This window comes from Podarcis cretensis (assembly GCF_951804945.1).
Source record: "Podarcis cretensis genome assembly, chromosome: 5".
In the NCBI taxonomy this organism is placed as follows: domain Eukaryota; kingdom Metazoa; phylum Chordata; class Lepidosauria; order Squamata; family Lacertidae; genus Podarcis; species Podarcis cretensis.
In genome coordinates this window covers 9,807,971-9,832,662 of record NC_137174.1, presented here as the reverse complement: position 1 = coordinate 9,832,662, position 24,692 = coordinate 9,807,971, and the positions used below count along the sequence as shown (strand labels likewise).

At 44.1% G+C, this 24,692-nt stretch overlaps 1 protein-coding gene across 3 annotated transcripts; it reads right to left on the bottom strand.

The window, feature by feature from the left end:
- Positions 1-4,458: 4,458 nt before the first annotated feature.
- TACC3 (transforming acidic coiled-coil containing protein 3) lies at positions 4,459-23,805 on the bottom strand. 3 transcript variants are annotated; one of them, XM_079975135.1, is made up of 17 exons: positions 23,715-23,805; positions 21,701-21,754; positions 20,989-21,151; positions 20,179-20,321; positions 17,927-18,859; positions 16,633-16,717; positions 14,914-15,052; positions 13,787-13,839; positions 12,639-12,751; positions 12,464-12,557; positions 11,946-12,116; positions 11,424-11,500; positions 9,737-9,780; positions 7,200-7,360; positions 5,343-5,449; positions 5,115-5,235; positions 4,459-4,725 (listed from the first exon to the last, which is right to left on the bottom strand). In XM_079975135.1, the coding sequence occupies exons 1-17, from the start codon at positions 23,792-23,794 to the stop codon at positions 4,660-4,662; spliced, it is 2,604 nt and encodes an 867-aa protein (XP_079831261.1). In that variant the 5' UTR covers positions 23,795-23,805; the 3' UTR covers positions 4,459-4,659. The 3 variants fall into 3 exon arrangements, with proteins under 3 accessions (XP_079831261.1, XP_079831263.1, XP_079831262.1); XM_079975137.1 differs by lacking the exon at positions 17,927-18,859; XM_079975136.1 differs by lacking the exon at positions 21,701-21,754 and having other exon boundaries at positions 23,715-23,737.
- Positions 23,806-24,692: the final 887 nt, after the last annotated feature.

The following is a 24,692-nucleotide window of genomic DNA, read 5'->3' as shown; positions in this document are numbered from 1 at the left end:
GACATGGCGCTGGGATAAAGGAGTTTCCTGCCAAATAAGGGACGGTTGACAGCTATGCCCCTCTGAAATTTTCGAGGAGGGGACTGGGCTCCTCAGTATTATGCTGCCTGTGGCAGGCTTCACCGGCTCTCCCAGTAATATGAGGTAATGTGTGCTCTTTGTACTTTTGTCCATTTGCTGTATTTATTTTCCCCAATTTGAACTATAAAATGGTGATTTTCTTGAGTCAAAATGAGAGTACCCCTAAACATTTTTTTCAGAAAAGGCACTGTGTACACACACACACACACACACACACACACACAATATAGTTCCATTTTAACCCACGCCAAAACTGTAATGGCTGCTCTTGCATGAAAACCACTGGATAGCGAAGTTGGTTCAACCGTGGTACTGACAACACCAAATAAGTTTTGTAAGGAGAACTATATGAAATATTGCAGAAAAGATTTATGACAATGGATTTTAAGCTATGGATTATTAAAAGTAATAGTTAGGAACAAATGTAAGATTAAGAGATGAGCTTTCAAAATCATTAGATGTGGTTGATGGAAGTCTCAGGCTAAAATAGCCAAAATGTTGTATAAGATGAGACGAGATGATGTGTTCTGTTTGGAAAATATATGTAAAAACTAATAAAAATGTATATTAAATAAAAGGACCAGTCCCTTCCAATTCTATGATTCTATGAGGTATCCTTTTGAAACTGGGTAGGATACGGTAAAGGTAAAGGGACCCCTGACCATTAGGTCCAGTCGTGACTGACTCTGGGGTTGTGGCGCTCATCTCGCTTTACTGGCCAAGGGAGCCGGCGTACAGCTTCCGGGTCATGTGGCCAGCATGACTAAGCCGCTTCTGGCGAACCAGAGCAGCGCACGGAAACGCCGTCTACCTTCCCGCTGGAGTGCTTACCTATTTATCTACTTGCACTTTGACGTGCTTTCGAACTGCTAGGTTGGCAGGAGCTGGGACCGAGCAACGAGAGCTCACCCCGTCACGGGGATTGAAACCACCAACCTGATCAGCAATTCCTAGGCTCTGTGGTTTAACCCATAGCGCCATCCGCGTTGAGGATACATACCCTCCAAATGGCATACCAAAGTAATCCAGTCATTTCCTCCAAAGTAATAAAGCTATAGTTTTCTGCAAGGTATTTGTTGTTGTTAAAGTGCCTAGCAGAAACACCCCTTTGTGTCTAAATTAAGGAAGGGGCCCCATAGATTGACTCCTCCCACTAACTGCAATTGCTTTCAAATCTGGTGAAGAATGAGCAGCTATCCTAAGTTATCACTATCTTAAGTTTGGTAATCTATATGCACACACTTCAGATCGCTGCTTGATTTGCCTGGCAATGGAATATAGTTCCCCATCTGTTCCTCATTAAAAAGGAAGGCTTATAGAGGGGAAAGGATTTCTTATGTGGGGTGCTTGGTGGCAAAACAGTTGGCAACATAAAAAAGAGCTGTACACCAAGGTTAGTGTTCCACGGCAACAGAAACATGAGCTTCACTTTGCTCTGCGTTGGTTATCGTGGCTTTGAGCCACCAAGATTTGAATATAATGTTTACTGAACTAACTTTAGTTTAGCCTGATGCATGACTGAAACCCAGTTTATTCTGGCTGTGGCACTGGGAATATTTTGGATTGGGAAATGTGGTATTCAGCAGTGACACTGACTCAGAGTAAGCCGTTTCGTATTTCCATCTTAAAATTAGTTTTCCAAATGGCTTCTGTTGTTCTGCAGAGGTCAGCTGTCATTAAATGAATCCTCAAAATATTCCATCAATGGTGTCTCCGAAATTTTTTACACATCACTTGGGAAGATAGGCGAACTCATGACAGTGTACTGGAAGAAGCAAAGATCACCAGTGTCAAAGCAACGGTTCAACATCAACTTCGTTGGATGTGCAGATGCCTGATTATCATCTTCCAAAGCAACTACTCTATTCCGAATTTAAAAATGGGAAGCGTAATACCAGTGGTCAACAAAAAATATTTAAAGACTCTCTCAAGGCAAGTATTTAAAAATGTTCCCCAAAACTGGGAAACACTGACCTGCGAGCGCTCCAACTGGAAAACAGCCTTTACTAAAGGTGTCATGGGCTTTGAAGACGCTCAAACTCAGGATGAAAGGGAGAAACGTGCTAAGGCACGTTTGTCAAACCCTCACCATGATAAACTCCCACCCGGAAACCTACCGTATTTTTTGCTCTATAAGACTCACTTTTTCCCTCATAAAAAGTAAGGGGAAATGTGTGTGCGTCTTACGGAGCGAATGCAGGCTGCGCAGCTATCCCAGAAGCCAGAACAGCAAGAGGGATTGCTGCTTTCACTGCACAGCGATCCCTCTTGCTGTTCTGGCTTCTGAGATTCAGAATATTTTTTCTCTCGTTTTTCTCCTCCAAAAACTAGGTGAGTCTTGTGGTCTAGTGCGTCTTATAGAGCGAAAATACGGTATATCCCCACTGAGGAAGGATGTGTGGATCCAGAATTGGCCTCCATAGTCGCTTAGAGACTCACTGTTAAAACTGTTCATGGAAGACAATCTTACTCGGCTATGAGTGATCACCAAAGAAGAGAGAGTGCAGATCATGCACCTCAAGAGATGACATCCCAATTTAACTCCAAAGTTAAACTTCCCCATTTATGCAGAAAGGCGGGGCTACATTTAAACCAAGTGCTGGAGTCCCCAAGATGCTATGGAACCGTCTTCTCACTGTACATGCACAACACATCATAACCGTTCACCATGCTGGCTTGGGCTGTCATAACTTGGATTCTACCAACATCTGCAGAGTCAAAGGCCTCGTCATTCATAACTTGGAGGCGGTTCTGGCCCTGACACTTCAGAAACAAATCCACATTTGCATCAGCACATGCGTGAAGAGAGAGAATGAACCTGGTCTCATAGGACAGGAAACACAGCAGCTGCAGTCTTGATACTAGGAATGGGAATCATTTCTGCCAAAAGCTTGCCAATGAGTCTAAGCACTAAACTTCCACAAGTATTTTAGCCAACTACTGCTTCAACAGAAAAGCAGGCTGAGCCTATCAAGCTTTTCTAAGGCAAATGAAGCAGGCCAGAGAGTTTTACATCCTGCATCATTGAAAGAACATCCACATGGAAACAGTGGCACCTGCTGGTTAATACTATAATGAAAAGTTCAGAAACACTAACGTGCAAGGTATTGCTTATGGAATTTTACAATTTCTTTTCAACCTAGTCTAAGAGCCATACATTTCAGGCAAAGATCTGTGATCCAATTACAATGAGAAAAACGTAAACATGTGCACACGCAGGGCAATTTCCCTAAGTATGTTTCTTAATATGTTCTGAATAATTCTTAATGTTCTGAATAATTTGTACCTGTCACTCACTTGGAGGGGGTGGTACAGCTGTGTTGTTTAGTTTTTTTAAATAAATCTTTAAAGAGACATAGCAGTGTCACATAAAACATCGGTATACGTAACTATCAAATCAATTATGACCCCCTTTTCCCAGGCTCTGACCAAGAAATCAATGAAACTCATTACTCCAGTTGGGAATATGTCGAAGGAGGACGTCAGATCTGATTGTGTTTGTTCACATGCATATTAATGTATACCAGAATTCCAGAAAGCCATCATCTGCCTGTTGTCCTTTTAATGTTTTACTTGCTTTGTAAGTTTTTCCGTGAATGCAACTGTTCATACTTTTCGTCTCCAGTTATGCATTTGTAAATTGTCCCGGCTCTCCCAGCTTTGAGCTATTCATTGCCAGGTTGCAAGTAAAAGAAAAATTACCTGCTACCGTGGGGGAAAGCAAGCTGAGGAGTATTCTGTATGTCCTGTTGTGTTATTAAGCTTAGCTCCTGAAATACAGCACCACAGAGAGGTTTGATCACGTCACATGTCCGCTATATATTAAACATAGCACCAATACAGTCATAGCCCCTCCAGCAAAGGGGCGAAAGCTGTGGGCTTATTTTAAATACCAGCTATGCAACATTTTGAGTATGTTCTCCCTAATCTTGTCAATAGCAAGTAAAACTTTTTTATCCATCCACATACTACACTAGTCAGTTTGTTCAAACTGGAACATTTCATTTAAGAATATACGGTTAGTTCTGAAAGAATTCCCAGCCCATATTATTTCCATGGAGTTGTACAAGACGAATACATTGCATAATGGCCCTTCAACACACTCTGCTTTCACAAATCACTCAGAGCCACTGCTATTCTCCAGTCAGCAAGTGGTGTCAACAAGAGGGTGCTAATTTAGTTTTCCATGAAGGAAAAAAATAAATAATCTTGCCATTTCCTTTCACATGGGAAGCAACATCTTTGGAGACTCAAGGCTATCTAGATCTACCAGGTAAGCAAGAGAAACATAAACTGTAGTCTGAGTAAGAGGAAAGCAATCTGCAGGGCACTTGTCATTTGACGACTTACAGCAGAGTTAAAAACCAAACTAAAACCTCAAAGTGCACAAAAAGCTTTATTTACATACAAAAATACAGACATGGGCATTCAGTTGTTTTTTGTATCTCATAAAAACCAACATTAATAGACAAATCAGTGCAAGTAAGTTAGTAGTTATTTTTTTGTAATTAAACTATTCAAAGCACAGACTTGTGAAATTAGAAATAAAACAGGAATTGTGTGATGCAACAATTTCGCTCATTTTTGCACCATCCTGGAAATCAAGTCTTCACAGATTTTTGTGAGTTCATTGTTTTCCTTTGTCTGTGAAAAAAGAAGAAGTATCAGAGACTGTAGGAGCTGCACACATATTCAGAAAAGTCACCCATACTTTTACAGATTAGAATAGTTTGCACAGTGGGCCTCATTTTTAAGTAGCAAAATGCAAGGAGAAGGCTGAGAGGTGCTTGTGTCTGGAGTACACAAATCACAGCATTCTTGTTTCATTTCAGGGATCTCAGCTGGAGCTAACGAGTAGCCCGGATGAGATGCAATTTGGGTCCAGCAGATTTTCATATAATACGGACTTCAGATGTGTTTTGCAGGTATGGATATAATTTGCAAGCGGCAAAGCCTTTGGAAGGCAGCCCCTCCACTCCTCTGCTTGAACCACCACTAACAGTCCCAAGCTCCAATGAGAATTTAAGACTGACCTTTTGCTCAAGGCTGCTCTCTAGCGACTGGGCTCTCATCTGTTCTTTGCGCAAACTGGCTTGGAGCGCTGCCTCTTCGGCTTTGGCTTTGCTTCGTACTTGGGCAATCTCTTCATTTGCCCTGTCAAAAAGGCATTCAGGCATATTAGCTTCTTAGATAACTTGGGTGCTTTACTTAAATGCACCGCAATCTGAAGGACGGACACATTTAAACACCTCATTACTCACCGGCATAGCTTTTCTTCTGCGTGGGCCTTCAATGCTTGATATTTCTGTTCCTCCTTCTTAAGTCTTGTATTGTAATCCTCAACACATTTTTTCAAAGCCTCTTCATTCTAGAAGAAGAAAAAAAACACCCAGGCCATTTCAGAGGGGAGAGGACCTCTTAAAAATAATTGCGAGGGCAAGCCCAAATCTTGATTTGTCAAAAAGTAGAATCACTCTGCACCAACACCACAAATTACACATTCAGCAAAATTCTGTTAAAACCTCTACTAGTGCATTGTAATATAGAAAGCTATACTGTTTGTATTCAAAAGAAAACAGGTTGAATGCATATGTGCCACCTGTGCTATATCAAGTAATAACACTTTAAGACATTTGGGATAACAGAGAACCTTCCATACCGTTTCTTTAGTTTCCTGTCCAGAACCAACATCTCAGCAAATACTACATTTGGCACCAATGAAGCTCATCTAGCATTATTGGTGTATGTTCCTTTAAAGGAGGGATTGGCAATGTAGCACCTGTGGGTGCCCTTCTGTGTTTTTCTGGTTTGTTTTTAAGAATAGTTTGGGAGGGGTTGTATGGGGGTGTGGGTAGAATAGCAGCCCTTCATCCATAGAGGGTTTTACTAAAATATGCTCTGTGTGTGGTTAAGGGAAATGCACTTGGGCGGGGAGGGGGAGTTGTGTTGTGGGGGGGGGGGGGGAGGAGGTTGCTATGTGGTCCGTACGCATCATCTGCACAAGAGAGGGAGAAATTCAGGTGCAGCTTTTTCTGTATTGGCGTAAGAAAAATCTATGGATGAAGAGCAGTAAAATAACTAAATAATAGTGGCCTCCTTGTATATTGTTCCTGGTACTGAGAAATGCTCTGTATTAGACAGCAACTGTGTGTGTGTGTGAGAGAGAGAGAGTGAGAGAGAGAGAGAGAGAGAGATTAATTTTGTATAATCCCCACAATTACGACCAGCAGGACATAAGCAACTTCCCATGTCAAACATGAGGTTGCCTGGGATTGGGAAAGTAGCATTGACTGCAGTATCTCCAGTTTTCTTATTCTATCCCCCATCCAGCCCTGGTCCAAAAAGGTTGGAGACTGCTGCTTTACATTTTACTCTGCAATTATTTTGATGTTTGTAGTAGTAAATGAATTTATTTTCAACCAAAGATGAACCACGCTTGCCAAGTCCCCCCCCCCCCTTAGTAATTAAAATACAGTCTTCCTAACAGGATCTCAAAATAGCATGCCTCCACAGTTATAGTTGTTACATACGTGTTGAAATGTAATGTGTAATCAGGGATACACATTGGCTTTGCAGGCTTAAAAGTTGCAAAGGTGGGTGTGGTGTTTAACCACTCCTTGTGATTATGTTTGTACAGGGGGATGGAAATGGTTAATGTACATTGACCAATGAGGAAGCTCAGAGGCGGAGCCTACCTGGTTTTGAGGCTCAGGCCAGCGGTTTTACTATTGGGAGATAGAGGAGTCAGGCAGAGACAGTGAAAGTCGAACATAGCGGTTGTGACAGATAGAGAGACAGGGATAGAACTGAGAGAGAAGAGTGTGACAGTGAGATAGTGCCACATCTAGTTAAGGGTGTGCATTTGAGAAACCGTTCTGAACGTATTTAAAACTTGTTTGTTCTTCAATAAACTTTAATCTTTGTTGTTGACTTTACAACCTGACAGACTCAGAATTTCACCCGAAGAAACCTGGTTGGTGGCAGCGGAAGAATAAAGCAGTGGTGTACAGGTCAATAGTCCGTGAAACGACCGGGGGCTCTGTAAGAAAGCCAAAGTGGGAGACCCGTGTTTAAAGAAACAAGAAACTTAAGTGGCTGGCCGAGTTAGAAATGCTCACTTTCTGATATCCTTCTATTGCCTCCTTCTGCTTTTCAAATCGTTTGAAGAGCTCAGACAATGATTTTTCCACAGAATTCAGATCAGAGCTAATCTGCCGTTTTTCATCCAGTACTTTCTGCAGTTCTTTCTGGGCAAGCTCCTTTTCTTTCTGGGAATTCTCTGGAGAAACAGATAGATATAAATGAAATGCACTGCTTGCTCTCTAGGATCCAAAACAGACAACAGTCCATAGATCTTTGTGCAGAAGCGCCCCATTACCCCCATGTCTTAGGAAAGGCAGTTTTCAAGTAACCTCAAGAAAGGCTGCAGATATTCAGAAATGTCAGATATAGATTCCATGGTGCAGAATTTAGGACACAATGTGCAACAAAATAGGACAGGGTTTCTGAAACTCAGGTCTCCAGCTGTTTTTGAACTACAACTCCCATCATCCTGAGCTAGCAAGACCAGTGATCGGGGTGATGGGAATTGTAGTCCAAAAATAGCTGGAGACCCAGCTTTCAGAAACCCTGCATTGTTTGAACAGCTTCCTCTTAAGTTCATATTCAAATAATGCATATAAAACTGGCTTCTGTCAGCAGCTAGGCCTCACTAGTTTTCAGTGTCTTAAGAGGACAATTAGCCTATAATAATGAAATATACAAATTAATGCTGTCCCTTAGAAGAGTGGGTGAACCACGTGTTCCTGGACTCCAGTTCCCATTATCCCTGACCATTTGCCATGCTGTCTAGGGCTAATGGAAGCTAGAGTCCGGCAACATCTGGAGGGTCAGATTCCCCACCGTGTCCTAGTTCAAGTTCAAGTTTATTAATAGAAGCAGCCACTATAGAACAATCATCTTAACACTTAGATTGAACTACTCCCTGTGGATGTGAGACTTAATCTGTAACATAAAAGATTTTCCTAGTATGTTTTTGATGCCATGTAGATGATTGCATACCACATTTTTTTTTTAGTTATGTATTTGTCTCGGAAACAACACTTTGGTTTTTTAAAAAATATATATACAGTGGTGCCTCGCAAGATGAAATTAATCCGTTCCGTTAGGCTCTTCGTATAGCGGTTTTTTCGTCTTGCAAAGCAAGACCATTGACAACTTAGCGGATTAGCGCTATTAGCGGCTTTTAGCGGATCAGCTGATAAGCAGCTTAGGGCTTAGGAAAAGGGGGGAAAAAAGGGGAAAAACCCCGCAGAAACTCGCAAGACATTTTCGTCTTGCGAAGCAAGCCCATAGGGAAATTCGTTTTGCGAAGCGCCTCCAAAACGGAAAACCCTTTCGTCTAGCGGGTTTTCCGTCTTGCGAGGCGTTTGTCTTGCGGGGCACCACTGTATACCAAAGACTGACAGTCAATTTCTTCCAAATTAAGCTGATGGGCTAAACAAGCCTCTCTCAAACATGCCCCCCCCCCCCAGATGTTGGACTGCAACTTCCTTCATCCCTGACTGCTCTTGATAGCTAGGGATGATGGAAGCTGTACATCTGGGGGACCATGTTTGAGAAAGACTGAGCTAAGCCAATATCAAGTAATCTCGAATCTCTGTTGCTGTCCCATACTTCTGTGATTCTCAATTCCTGTGCTTTCCTAGTCTTTTTGAAAAGTTTGGCAAGAATGAAGCTGAAGACTCTCAAAACATGTCTTTGGAGTAGGAATACACGATGGTAGAGCACATGCTCTGCACACAAAGTTTCCAAGGTTGAATCCCTCAGTTGTAAAAAAAAGGTAAAGGTACCCCTGCCCGTACGGGCCAGTCTTGACAGACTCTGGGGTTGTGCGCCCATCTCACTTAAGAGGCCGGGGGCCAGCGCTGTCCAGAGACACTTCCGGGTCACGTGGCCAGCGTGACATCGCTGCTCTGGCCAGAGCCAGAGCCAGAGCCGCACACGGAAACGCCGTTTACCTTCCCGCTGGTAAGCGGTCCCTATTTATCTACTTGCACCCGGAGGTGCTTTCGAACTGCTAGGTTGGCAGGCGCTGGGACCGAGCAGCGGGAGCGCACCCCGCCGCAGGGATTCGAACCGCCGACCTTTCGATCGGCAAGCCCTAGGCGCTGAGGCTTTAATCCACAGCGCCACCTGCGTCCCCCCTCAGTTGTAGCAGGCCTCAAAAAAACAAACGAACAAAAAAAACACCCCAACAACAACTCACATCTGGATGAGAGCCTTTGAAAGCTGCTGGTAGTCAGCATATACAGTGGTGCCCCGCAAGACGAACGCCTCGCAATACGGAAAACCCGCTAGACGAAAGGGTTTTCCGTTTTTCGAGGCGCTTCGCAAGACGAATTTCCCTATGGGCTTGCTTCGAAAGACGAAAACGTCTTGCGAGTCTTTTCCCATTTTTCTAAGCCGCTAATAGCGCTAATCCGCTAATAAGGATGCTTCGCAAGACGAAAAAACCGCTAGACGAAGAGACTCGCAGAACGGATTATTTTCATCTTGCGAGGCACCACTGTAGTTCTGGCCAGATACAACAGCGGTATGATTCAGTACAAAGCACCCCTGCCCCCGTCTTCATGCTTTTGTAATTTGTACTTACCCATCACTTGCGCTACGGTAACTTCAAACTCCGCAACAATTGTTCTAAAAGAGAGAAAGAGCTTATTTTAATATGTATAGCAAGAAAGATTATAGGATTTTGCCAGAGTCCCAGTTCCTGGCACTAATGACCCAGAACACTAAGCTTCCTACTTGAAGAAAGGCCATCTTGCATTGGGTGACTCTTCCTATTTTTCTGTTATTTTTAATTGCATTTTTTTAAATCTCCACTGTAGTGGTAGTGGTGACAGTTCCCTCACCTTTTGAGGTAAGCCGTAAATAAAAATAATTTGCCCCTCCTAACAAAGATGGTCTTAATAAAGGCAACTCACATGGAGGATCTATGGAGGTGTTTCCCTTGGCAATAATGAAATATGGCCCGCCTGAAATCCTGGAAAGTAGTTGCCAGTCAGTGCAGAAGATCCTGGGTGAGATGGACCAATGCCCTGACTCAAAGTTACAGTGGTGCCTCGCAAGACGAAAAGAATCCGTTCTGCGAGTCTCTTCGTCTAGCAGTTTTTTCGTCTTGCGAAGCATCCCATTGACGGCTTAGCGGCTTAGCGCTATTAGCAGCTTAGCGGATACGCGGATAAGCGGCTTAGAAAAAGGGGGGGAAAAGGAAAAAACCCCCGCAGGAACTCGCAAGACATTTTCGTCTTGCGAAGCAAGCCCATAGGAAATTCGTTTTGCGAAGCACCTCCAAAACGGAAAACTCTTTCGTCTAGCGGGTTTTCCGTCTTGCGGGGCATTCGTCTTGCGGGGCACTACTGTACTTGAATAATTAGCAAAGCTTCAGCAGCACAGAACAATAGCTGCCAACTGCCCCTTATTTGGTGGGAAACTCCCTTATCCCAGCGCCGTGTCCCGCTGCTGTCCCTTATTGATGATGTCCCTTAAATTTCCTGGGTTTCATGCTCGCCCGGCTTGGGAGGGAAGCAGCAGCTCGGGATCCTCCGCTGTGAGAGAGAGCGTGTGCTGGCGCCGTCGTCCTGGCGCGAGGAGTACCATTGGCCCTTCCCCGCCCGAGAGAGGGAAGGGAGGGAGGCTCTCGCCCATGCTGCCCGCGAGCCCGGAGGCGGCAGCGGTGGTGGCAGCTGAGGAGACGGCCTGAGGGAGGAGGAAAAGGAGGGGATGGGGAGGGATGCAGAAGGGCGGCGCTTCAATGGCTGCGCCGCCGCTGCAACCACCTCATGCCAGATTGACAGCATCTGTCAATCCTACCAGTGAATGTAAGTCTTTACAACAGCAAAATCCCTTATTTTGGCTGCTGATCCCTTATTTTCGAGGCTGCTCGTCCCTTATTTTCAAATCTGAAAGTTGACAGCTATGCACAGGACCCCTCCTAGACCACGTTGCCCAGAATGCCTTGCTCCAAGGAAGGGCCCCAGCCATTTCTAAGAGTGAGGCTCACGGGGAGCCCAAGGCATGCCCAGCACTTTTGCCGCATCAGAGTTCAACAGCTGAGGTGAAGGAAGTTAGGAGGAATAGCAGCCATGGCAAAGGTGAGGAGGCAGCAATGACAGAGGCATCTTGGGCAGAACAATCATCCCAGTCAGTCCAACAGGTATCTGGCACTGCCCAAGGAAGAGTCAGATACCAGTTGAAATGGGTCTATATATTTGGTGGTATTTAAGTCCTGTGAGAAAGCAACCATAGAACATGCTTCTGTATCCCAGTTGTACACCTACCCCATTTCTTTATTTTCCAAATTGATCTTGTGATGCTTCCTTTCCCATTCCAAAGCTTCCATCTCCTTTTCTTGTACCTGAAACCACAGGGTCCCCAAAATGAGAGCGTAACAGTAATGGATGTCACTTTAGATCTGGGCTAGAATCAAAGCAACATGCAGAAAAGTCCTTGGGCTAGACTTCATTCTACCTTAAGGATAACTGTAGCATTTGATAAGCAAGCTTACTCTCTTTTGTATGGGCCCTTTGAGGAAACCATTTATTTATAATCACTCAAGGAAAAAAGCAAAAGCAAATGACACTGGTGTTTATATTGATCAGGAGCATTAGATGGAACTAATTTGATTAGTGTTCCAAAGATCAGTTTGAAAACTTCCATTGGTAAAGAAAATCTGCAGAAAAGTCTTGCAAGGTGGGCAAATGTTACTGGCCACAAGCTTGTGGCCAGCAGGAAATCAAAAGCATTCTAAACAGTATCTTTCTAAATAGTATCAACTCAAATATTCCTTCCCATGTTCTCACCTCGGAAGTAAGCTTTTTGATAACTGCGTCCTTCTCAAGTTTAACCCTTTCGATAGCTGTATCCATGTCTTGCTGAGTGTATTTCAACACTTCCACAATAGCTTCAGTAGGCAGCGCAGAAGGCAAAAATGAAATATCCTTAGTGGTTGGAATATCTGGAGATCCTCTGGCCTTAGACAAGAATTTAAAAACACATTTACATGTGGTACTTTTATAATGCATTTTTGTGCTAAAAAATACTCTAAGATGCATCAAGCTGAATCAGACAAACCATAGTTCCCTTGATGTCTAAACTGTTAAACGTTTTAAAAAACCGTAATTGGTTCATTTGAGTTTAAAATGCAATGCTTCTGACCTCTTTCAGCATGCAAGCCTGAGGTTCACCATGGCTCATTCACACAACAGGAAACCATGATTTCATACTATTTCTGAACTGGGCCAATGTGTTGATTTTTTTAAAAAAAAATTACAAACCACCTGCATCTGCAAACTACTGGAGATATTTAAATGGTACTTACCAGATCTGTTGAAGCGCCTAGAAGGTCTAGTCCCAGTGACTTTTCTTCAGGTTTAGATGTTTTTATTTCATTGACTGCCATTTCTCTAGATGGTCTAATTTAAAATAAGAAAAAAATACTGAAACAATCCTAAATAGGCTCCAAAATTGAAGAGCACTAAAAATTGAATGCTTACCCATTTCGAACTGCAGGTTCATTAGCACCAGGAACACTTTTCTTAGGGCTTTCACTGAGCAGTGGATCAAATTTCAAGTACAGAGATTGCTTCCTCAAGACAGATTCTTTAAACTATGGGGAAGGAATTTGTAAGTAAGCGACGTACAGGCACAAGTCAGCCAGCCAAAGATGTGATTGTTTGGGGTACAGATCTTCCAAGTTGTATTAAAGATCATCCCACAACCAAGGAAGTTTTGATACAACTATAAAACAACCCAATGAAAGTAGATTCTTCTATATCTGTTTTGTGATTTAAGCAGCATATACCGTATTTTTCACCCCATAGGACGCACCAATAAAGGAAAAAAAATTTATTTCCCCCCCCCCCAGGCGCTTGTGGGGCCGGCAGCGGGGAGAAGCGCTCTTCTCCCCGCCGCCCGCCTGCAGACCGGGTCCGGGGACAGCGGGAAGACGCGCTGCACCTCCCAGCTGTCCCCAGAACTTGCAGGGCTGGCAGCAGGGAGAAGCACTCTTCTCCCCGCCTGCAGACCAGGTCCGGGGACAGCGGGAAGACGCGCTGCGCCTCCCTGCTGTCCCCGGAGCTTAAGGGGCTGGCGGCAGGGAGAAGCACGCGTCTCCCCGCCGTCAGCCTCCAAACCACATCGGGAGACAGCGGGATGGCGGCGTTCCGCCTCCCCGCTGTCCCCCGACCTTGTGGGGCTGGCGCTGCGGCTCTCCTGAAGCCTGGAGAGCGAGAGGGGTCGGTGCGCACCGACCCCTCTCGCTCTCTAGGCTTCAGCGAAAGCCTGCATTCGCCCCATAGGACGCACACACATTTCCCCTTCATTTTTGGAGGGGAAAAAGTGCGTCCTACAGGGCGAAAAATACGGTAGTTTAACAAGAGAATGGAGACAGGGCAGTGTTTTGCCACAAAGCAAGTTTAGCTCTTGTGTAAATGAGAAAATATACATAACACTGAGTTTATATTGGCAGGTAGACGTTTAGAGCTCTCCTCTGCAATTGCCTTCAGATCCTTAGGAGTATCTACTTCAGCCAAAGTCTCTTCTGCTTGAAAGAAATACCTTTAACTCTCTTTTATAGACTGTTCTAATATAGTAGCCCAATGCTGTAAAAATCTTAAAATCAGTTCACATAATGGTTACTTACTGAGGCCTTTCCAAATTGTTCCAGATAGTCCACTTCAATATTGAGCCCTAGAACTAAGCAAATGTGTTGATAAATGCAGAAAGCAATGGTTTTTATGTTATTAAAACTAGAAGTAGCATGGGCAAAGATAAGATAGTCCTTTCTGGAGATGAGAAACGCAAGCGCACCTTCCTGCAATTTGTAGTAGCCTGTGCACCTTGTTACTAGGCACAGTTCAGCTCTTTCTACTTTTCATTTAAATTTATTTAACTTATGATTTAATCATGAAAGAACAGATAATTCGTCAAAGGTTCAGATCTAACATTCTGAACACTTTTGGAGTCACATGTGGCTAGATGAGGGATGGGGAGCCTGTGGTCAATTATCAGAATCTGGCAGGCTACAGATTCCCAGCCCCTCGCTTTACGGGATCCATGGCTGTGCCTGGAACTTCAATGAAAGCTAGAAGCACATATTCGTAAACTACTTAGGTTATTTTTTTTAGAATTAAGCTATATATAAATGAATAAAAAGCTATACTAGGCGTGCGCGACAAGTGCTTTGCAGAACTTTGAGAATGACAGTAGTCTGTCCTCCAATCAGGGTAGCACATGAAGACAGTCACAATAGTGCTTTATCGACAAATATTTGCACACTGATTTTTTTTTTTTGGGGTGGGGGCGGATCCTTAAGACAAACTCCTGCAAAGCGGTCTTCATAGGAGGAGAAGATATGATAGCCATCTTCAAATATCTAAAGGGCTGTCACATGGAAGATGGAGCAAGCTTGTTTTCTCCTGCTTCAGAAGTTAGGATGCAAACCAATGGATTATAAGGAGATTCCTACTGAACATCAGGTAAAAGCTGTTCAACAGTGGAGGATGGTGGACTCCCCTTCCTTTGAGGTTTTTAAGGAGAGGCTGGGTGGCCACCTGTCATCTAGCTGAGATTCCTGCATTGCAGTGGGTTGCACTAGGTGACACTTAAAAACTTTATAATAAATCTGGTAATTTGTACTTATGATGTCTGTTTGTGCTCTATGTAATTGCCCCAAGCATGGGAAACAAAATTAGGTATAACTGGGGGGGGGGGGGAATCTGCACAATAATTAGAAGGGCCTAAAAGGTCCATAGTTCCAACTACTCTTACCTTCTGAGGGTGATCGGAACTCTTCGTTTTCTGTATCTGCAACCTGGTTGTTTTCATGCATTACTGTGGCAGGCCTTTCACAAGAAGGCTGGAGCAAAAAGCCATCTCCAGGCAACTCTCCATTTAAAGACAAGTTACCCTAAGAAGCAAAGTTTAAAGAAAATATTCCTTAAAGTGGAGAGATGAAATAAATCACACAGTAGTGTAATTGCTCCTCTTCACTTTACTGAGTAGCTTGGGGCAGAGGACCAAGTTCTCAAAAATCAATAAACACATTTTAAAAAGTCATTTTGCCATTGCAGACGGCTGCTTTTTTGTATGTAAGTAGTGTTACATTGGGATGCGGGTGGTGCTGTGGGTAAAACCTCAGCGCCTAGGACTTGCCAATGGCATGGTCGGCGGTTCGAATCCCCGCAGCGGGGTGAGCTCCCGTCTTCGGTCCCAGCTCCTGCCCACCTAGCAGTTCGAAAGCACGTCAAAGTGCAAGTAGATAAATAGGTACCGCTTTCTAGCGGGAAGGTAAACGGCGTTTCCGTGTGCTGCTCTGGTGCCGGTTCGCCGGAGCAGCTTTGTCACACTGGCCACGTGACCCGGAAGTGTCTGTGGACAGCGCTGGCTCCCAGCCTCTAGAGTGAGATGAGCGCACAACCCTAGAGTCTGTCAAGACTGGCCCGTACGCGCAGGGGTACCTTTACCTTTACCTTTTTAGTGTTACATTAAAAAGTGTTTGTCTTCCGCAAAGTTGCTATATTAGCAATATTATGGCTTTCCCTTGAATTCTGGAACTTGATTACAAGGTCTTTAAGATCATGGATTTATTATTCAAATACCACAAGTCTTCTTATAAAAGGTGAGTGAACTAATATTAATAAAAACTTTACTATAGCAGTATGGTGACCACTATTATATCGCTGCATCAAATGAGACAAATGACCTACAGGCCTCAGTAGCAGCAGGATTATTCTATTTTGCAAGGCAAAAGTACTTTGTTGCTGACTGTGACTACAACCCTATACCCATTTACCTGGGAATTAGACGACTGGAAGCAATGGATCATACTTCCAAGTAGATAGCATTGTTATTACAGACATAGCAAAAGCTCCGCTTTCCATGAAGTCATACAGAATGCATAAAACTAACATAACTTTAATGCCTTCTAGAGCAAATAATTTTACTTTTGGAATCTGAATGAGGGAAGTGGAGAGGGTGGGGTTTTGTTGTTGTTTGGAAATGCAATACTCCGTCAAGAACAAGAAGATCCATTTATTATTCTAAAAGTACAGAATGTAGTATTCTGTGCAGAATCCTGAGTATCTTAACTTTCCAGAAAGAGGGAAGGATTTCTAGCCATTAAGGCTTCATGGACTTCAAAGTTTATTTTAAAAACACTTAAGAGGTTTTACTACAATCAAGTGGTATCTACATCTGTTAAATAAAATAAATTGCACAAGTAGTACATCTGTTGAAATCTCAGAAGTATGTTTGTGTTTACTTCAAACGACCAAGACTGAGATAGGCTTTCCTGCTCTGCATAGTGCCTCTCACTCACCATGACAAACAGGGGTGATTCAAAACCACCACAAGCATATGCAAAACTTGCCTATGCAGGTGACAGAATTCAGCTTTGAAACTGAATGCTTGTGCAGTTTTTTTTCCATTTTGGCAAATATGCACAGCTTTGAGTGCAGGTATAACAATGTACACAGGGTCATATCATACCATCAAATCCACTGACGGTTCAGCTGGAGTTTCTGCTTCAGCCACAGCTTGGTCTTCAGCTATAACCTGCTCATCATTCTCTTTCCTATAGGGAACAAGACAGCATATGTTATAGAACCTGACAGCTAACAAAGCTTGGTTCAACGTGCTTTATAAATAAATTACAGTGGTACCTCGGGTTAAGAACTTAATTCGTTCTGGAGGTCCGTTCTTAACCCGAAACTGTTCTTAACCTGAAGCACCACTTTAGCTAATGGGGCCTCCTGCTGCCGCCACGCGATTTCTGTTCTCATCCTGAAGCAAAGTTCTTAACCTGAGGTAATATTTCTGGGTTAGCAGAGTCTGTAACCTGAAGTGTATGTAACCCGAGGTACCACTGTACCTTCCATAACTTTATAATTCAATTTTGTGCACAAACAGTATAACTTGCACAATTTCAATCTTGCACAGCAGAAAAGCAGCCAGGTTATTATTTGCACCCCAATCCCACAAATCAATCACATGCAGGGTAGAGAGCTTAAAAGCTCCTCTTGTGCCCCTGGGTTTTCCCCATCACTGAAAGAGCTTTTAAGCTCTCTGCCTTGCTCACCGGGTTCTGGGATGCTCTTGCAGGAGCTCGAATGGTCCTGCAAATCACATGGGAGCATCCCAGAGACCAGTAAGCAAGATGGAGATTTTAAAAGCTCTCTGCCTTACCTGAAAGGTAAGGATGGTCATGGGGGCAGTTCCAAGGGGGTAGTTACAGTATTGAAGTTTTATATATACACATGCCACCCACAGAACGCAACCCCAATGCAAGATGCAATAGTACTATATTTAGAATACCACCATTTTTAGCAAGAACCTGTCTTGATGTGCGGTACAATCGCTAGTGTCAGACTAAGACCTGGAACACCAGGGTTCAAATCCCCACTTGGCCTTGAAGCACACTGGGTGACCATGGGGCAGTCACTGCCTCTCAGTCTAACATACCTCACAGAGTTGTTGTGGGAGTGATATGTTGACTACAGCACCTTAAGGTCCTTGGAGATGAACAAGACTGTTTATGAACCCTGTCCTCCTTAAGCATGTTATTAAACAGTTTATAGCTAGTTCTACTACACAGAACTGAGTAGCATGAAATGATAAGAGAAGCCTGAATAGTTCCAATGTGTGCTGTTTTCTTCCCCTACCTGTCTTGGGTTCTCTAACTTGCTAGTTTTTGGGATTGATATAAAGTTGCAAGCTTTTTTAATTTGTACTACTTCATTTCCCAAGCCCAGGACTGCTCCAGATTTAGTGTTAAAATACTTACAATTTCTCACTTAATAGTTCTGCAGCTCCAAAGTCATCCGGTTGATTGTGCAACTGTGCTTGAAGAAAGCCTGCTTTGGACAAAATACTATCCTCCTGGGTATCTGTTGTTTTAGTTCTGGGCATAGGACACTCAAGGGAATTTTGCATTTTTGAAACACCTCCTAATGGATTGAAGTCAGGATCATCAAAATTATTGCAGTCCAGGCTATAAGATGCTTTGTGGACAGAACTCTTTTTTGCAGTGTTGGTTCTCTCTTCAGCTTCCTCTAGCACTTTGTGAGTTGAAGCTGGTTTTCCAGAAGGAGCCTTCATTTCAGCACCCTTGCCTGGTTTCCTTGGAGATACCTTATTAGTTGCCTTTTCAAGCATATCTGGTTCCAGTTTTATGAACTCAGGTTTTGTTACGTGAACCTCCCCCTCACACTCCGGCAAGATGCTGTTCACTGCTGTGGAATTTTGCCACTCTGATTCCTCAGTCTGAAAAGGTTTTATTTCACCGCAGCTGACATTCTCAGAGCTACAGGATCCTTGCACGTGTTGCGAGGGAGAATTTTGTATGTCGGATATGGACAACGGCTCAGTTTTGCAGACTCCGTTAGAAACCGTTGCCAAATCAGAGCTTAGAAATTGCTTTGTCACATCATTGTTTGCCGATGGGGTTTTGCAACCTGTTTCCTCATCAGATGGATTGTTCTCTGTAGCAGTCTGAGGCAGGCAAACTGCATCAAGAGAATCGCCATCCTGTTTCTCAGCTGCAGCAAACGCTGCCAAAGATGATATTTTCACAAAGTCGTCAGTAGGCAAGTCAGGGATATTTGCTCCTTTGCTTTTTGCTGACATTACATCATCTGAAGAATCAGGATTTATCTTTCCTTCCACCTCTATCTTCTCACTTGCAATATCAGCATCTAGGGTAACTGTTTGTTGACTCCTGTTGAAAGGTAGACCCATCACTAGCTAGTTAATACGGCCTTTGAAGAATAATTAAAATAAAAGGGCCGCATTTGGCACACAGGAAAAGAGGCTTTTGTTAGGTGCAGCCCAATGCTTACAAACAGGGCATTTAGTATCCACTTCTGTTTGGCACAAAACTGGAAAATTTATGTCAAACTTAGGTTTTTCAGTGTTTGTCTTCTACATTGTATTCAATGTGGAACTGGAAACGTATACCCCAAAACAAGCTTTTGGCCACCTCAAATGCTATATCCACACCTCCAGGAGAGTGTCTTCTATGAGAAGGCATTAAGTAGTGTCCTGCCCAATGCTTCATTTGGTTGAAAGACACTGTATGTGCACCCTAAAAGGCGGCTTTGTGTTGCCCCAAATGCTGCCTCCAGATTTACAGGTAAGTGCCCCAATGCATTCTCTGGGCACAATACACTGCCAAGTATGAGCCCAAGCCAAAATTAGACAAACTATCTCTAAATAAGGAATGGAGGTGTGCACCCCCACAAAACTCTGAATCACGCACTCAGGAGTCAGTTTGTACATATTTTAGCAATTACTGGTATGGAACCATGCACTTGTCAGTAACTTACACAAAGACTAAGCGTATGGCATCTACACATTCTGGGTTGTGTAGGTATATGATTTGTGGTGGGCTATTATAGGCATAGGTTTACACCATCAACAGTATCTTGCACCTCAACTGAGTGTGGTCCTAGACACTACTCACTGCCACCTTGTAGATGACACCCTGGAGAATGACTTCTGCAGACTTAGGTCAATCTTCACATGATATCCACTCAATATTTCTTTTTTTATGCTTCTTTTTTTATTAAAGATTTTCTTGTTTTACAGAAGTATGTGTAATGTCTCTCATATTTTTTCCATGTATAATTTTTACAAATCAGTTTCATTTGTTGAGACATTGGGGGGAGGGGGGGAGTCAGGTGGCGATGTTTCTATTTTGCTTAATGTATGTAGGGTTTGGTGTCAGCGTTTCCACTAAGTATTTCTAATGCCCAAAAATGTCACCAAGTGGAAGACTCCTTCAGAAATCATGGGCTAATGCAACAATCTGTTCTAGCACTTAAGTCAATGCTGCTGCTCTTAGCTTTGAAGAAGACCAGAAGAAACACTTCCCGTAAAATATCAATTGTCAGTTTCTAGGAAGAAAAAGTCAGTCACCTCTCTCAATGAATCAGAAAAGACAGCTGCAAGAGAGTATTCTAGAGAACAGGGGCAATCCTACAACCTTTTCTAGTTTTAATTTTTAAAAAATACATCAAGAGGATCTGATTTACTCACACAGCACTGGATGCAGACAAGACAAAATCCTGTGGGATATCTGTGCAGTCATCTTCTATAACAGGTGTTTCAGGAATCTTCCTTTTATCTGGACTTAGGATTCTGTGAGTCTGAGAATCCCGCATAGGAGTATGAAAAGTTACCTTGGAAGAGAAAGTCACACAAATCACTTGAGCAAGCACCCACACACACAAAACCCTGAGAGCACACATGCATGCACATCCATGGGCATTGATACCCTTCCTTTCCACTACAGGGGCCTTCAAGGCAGCTTATAAAATAATAAAGGCATCAATAAAGATGCCCATAAATATGATTAATAAAGAACAGATATTAAGCAACTAGAAGTATTAAAAACTGAACAGAGCTAGTACTAATACAAGTACTAAGCAACAGAGATCCTGTATTCCTTTACAGTGGGTACATTTCAAAGGAATTCTATAATAAGTCCTCCCTCACATTCCCATCGCTGTAAAAGAACACAACCGCCCAGCAGGCATGGTGGTAACAGTTGGGGAAATTCTGCGTATGAGTTACAAAGTCTGTCCACTATAGTTATCCCATAATAAAGTGAGACCTGAATATCAAACGCTTGGGCCATGTAATGCCTCCATGGTTCCATGTTACACATACTTAGAATGAAGACCACTGCCAGTGTATACATTACACTTGCTACTGGTCCATGACCCTTGAAGGGTCAGCTCGCTGTTGTCAGTGCACTTGGTGAAACAAGTATTTGTCACCGAAGAAACCTGTTGGGACCAGGCCTTTAACACAGAAAATTATGCTGGACAGTAACAACAGACATACCTTCATAGGCTTCACCATCCCCTTTGGTGGCACATTTTCTTTCTGTGATGGGCGAAGAATAGAAGGTCTGCCTACGACTTCTGGAGATGAGAAAAGTATGGCACAGCTTTCTGCAGCTATGTCATTGCTAGCGTTATCTCCATTTAAGGTATGCAGACTCATTCTAGAAATGAAAGCAAAGGTGTTAACAACCATAGCCAGGATGACAATGTTATTTTAATGCAACTGGATACTTCTAGGTGGGAAGCTGTGGTCTCATATGTCAAACCCTGTGGCTCTGCAAGTTATTGGACTCAACTCCTATGGACAGGGATGATGGGAGTTGTAGTCCTGCAAGTACTCAGAAATCCAGTTTCTCATCCGTTCTCTAAAGTGTAGAGCTCTTGTAAACAAAATTCAGTGTCACTCAGGTTACCATTAACACTATTCTAAGCCACAATGAAGTATAAGCTTTGCTGCCAAAAGCAATACTGCAAAAACAAGATTAAGCATCTCTTCAAATGTAGGATGTTCTGACTCGGTGCTGTGGCTGAAGGTTTAGGGTGTTTTGAGACACTGGGCGTGGTAGGACTTTTTAAAATCAAGGACATGTATAGATATCTCTTACAAGTGAATAAAAAAAAAAAAAAGGAATATCCTGGCGTCCCCCCTCCATAAAAAAAAGTAAGTTAACCAACTAATAGCCAGTTACAGTACAGTGTTCTGAGCTTACAAATTGTAGTAGAGGAAACTTAGCTCCTGGATCAGGAGCATTTCAAGGGAGTCACTAAGGGCGTACAAGAACAAAAAAGAAAGTGGTGGTTTGAAAGGGCACTTAGCCTCCCCATGGCTTTCAAACGCAATCCTAGGAGAAGCTAAACTGGCTCCCTCCTTGTTGTCCTTCTGCCGGCATATGCAAGGGAAGACCACGTTGTTCCAACAGGCTTTTGGGAACAGACTGCTTTTAATGAAAAAGCACTGGCTCCCAGTACATTACTGAGCACAAGTCAAGGTGTTGGTGCTGACCGTTAAAGCCCTAAAAGGCCTCAGCCCAGTATACCTGAAGGAGCGTCTCTACCCCCGTTCAGCCTGAACACTGAGGTCCAGCTCCGAGTGCCTTCTGGCGGTTCCCTCACTGCTAGAAGTGAGGTTATAGGAAACCAGGCAGAGGTCCTTCTGGGGAGTGGCGCCAGCCCTATGTTAAGGAAATAAAGGAAATAAAACAACTATCTGACTTTTAGAAGACACCTGAAGGCAGCCCTGTTTAGGGAAGCTTTTAATGTTTGATGTATTTATCATGTTTTTAATATTCTATTGGGAGCCACCCAGAATGCCTGGGGAAACCCAGCAAATGGGTGGGGTCAGGTTCAGATTTAGGTTTGCTGAGGCCCATAGCTACTGAAGGTAGTGGGGCCCTTTATAAGTCCAGCTTTCCTTTGTCAACAACCAATTGTCACTGTTTTTTTGTGCTGAATATATGCTATATATCCCCACAACGGGGTGAGCTCCCGTTACTCGGTCCCAGCTCCTGCCAACCTAGCAGTTCAAAAGCCCGTCAAAGTGCAAGTACAGTGCTACCTCGGGTTAAGTAGTTAATTCGTTCCGGAGGTCCGTACTTAACCTGAAACTGTTCTTAACCTGAAGCACCACTTTAGCTAATGGGGCCTCCTGCCGCGCCACTGGAGCACGATTTCTGTTCTCATCCTAAGCAAAGTTCTTAACCTGAGGTACCACTGTAGATAAAAAGGTACTGCTCCGGTGGGAAGGTAAAGGCGTTTCCGTGCACTGCTCTGGTTCGCCAGAAGCGGCTTAGTCCTGCTGGCCGCATAACCCGGAAGCTGTACGCCGGCTCCCTCGGCCAATAAAGCGAGATGAGCGCCGCAACCCCAGAGTCAGCCACGACTGGACCTAATGGTCAGGAGTCCCTTTACCTTTATAGTAATTTGTGGACCTAAAGGTAAAGGTAAAGGTACCCCTGCCCGTACGGGCCAGTCTTGACAGACTCTGGGGTTGTGCGCCCATCTCACTTAAGAGGCCAGGGGCCAGCGCTGTCCGGAGACACTTCCGGGTCACGTGGCCAGCGTGACATCGCTGCTCTGGCGAGCCAGAGTCGCACACGGAAACGCCGTTTACCTTCCCGCTGGTAAGCGGTCCCTATTTATCTACTTGCACCCGGAGGTGCTTTCGAACTGCTAGGTTGGCAGGCGCTGGGACCGAGCAGCGGGAGCGCACCCCGCCGCAGGGATTCGAACCGCCGACCTTTCGATCGGCAAGTCCTAGGCGCTGAGGCTTTAACCCACAGCGCCACCTGCGTCCCAATTTGTGGACCTAATAGGTATCAAAACAAAACATGTCTTTTATCATAGTAATTGTTGAACTTATATTTTGGAAATGTACACCCATTTTTTTCCCCTTAATTTTTTTTTTTTGGGGGGGGAGGGGGGCAAGAGAGTGGGGCCCCAAGCTATAGCTTGTTTAACTTCGATGTAAATCCGGCACTGGGTGGGGTACAAATCATTATCATCATTACTGTAGCATGGCCGTTCTCATTGCAATTATCTGTACAGTATATTTTTTGCACATATATGAAGTCTTAAATGTTCCACTGGTTAAAAAGAGAGAGAGAGAGATGCCGCCCCCTCCCCCCGCCGCCCCCGTTTTTAGCTGCTTTCCTTTTCTCTGTAAAGCCACCTTGAGGTAAAAATGCAGGGAATAAAAACGGCCTAATATATTAGCCCAAGACGGACCAAGGCAGACAGGTATGCAAGGGAAGGTTCCTCCTCGTTTTGGGGGGGGGGCGCGCGACCCCCTCCAGCCGCTTTCCCATTCCTCACGGCCCTCGCGGCCCCCCTCCTTCCCCTGAGGGCCGAAGCCTCCCCCCAAAAACAAGCGGGGGGGGGAGAGGAGACCGAGGGGGGGCCCTTTCCCGCCCCCCTCCCCCGCCTTCCCTGAGGGAGAAACCGCCGCCCGTCTCCGCTCACCTGCCGCCGCACAGCCGCCGACCCGAGAGACGTCTATTCGCCAACTGAGGGAACCGCCGCCGCCGCCGCGTTCAAATTTTCAGCGTCGGCCCGCCTCCGCCAATAAAAAAAGCCCATTGCCGCGTGGCGTCACAGGCCACGTGGCCTGCCGCCGGCCAACCAGGAGAGGCGGCGGCGGCGGGCAGGCATGCATGCAAAGCGGTGGAGGCGGAGCTTGGCTAATATTATTAACGCATGCGCACATCCGCCTGCCGTTGCAATTTCCTGAGCTAAGTGCAGGGAACGGGGCGCTTTATATGTCTGTCTGGCTGTCCTTTGTGAACAGCAAATCGCCGCTGTTTTGTGTGTTGAACGTAGGCTAAATGTCGAAGCAAAATTTAAAAAATTCCTTCCTTTTTATTTTGTTTCGACTTGGGCAGACCAACATGGCTGAAATATGCTATATGGGAATTGATGGACCTAATAGGTATCTAAAGCCATTTGCACATAAGAAAAGATGTATATTATCAAAGTAATTGTTGAACTGAAATGCAGTTAAGAAGAAGTATATTAATAGTGAAATACAATTAAGAAGAAGTATATTCATAGTGAAATAATTATGAAGCTCAAACTTAAAATGATTTTTTTATTCATAACAAACTCAATAATGCAAACACGTTGGCATTTGGCAATAACAAACACAATTTACAAAGGCTCATAATCTAGTCTCTAGAAACTTGGTGTAACATGAAATAGCAATAGGTG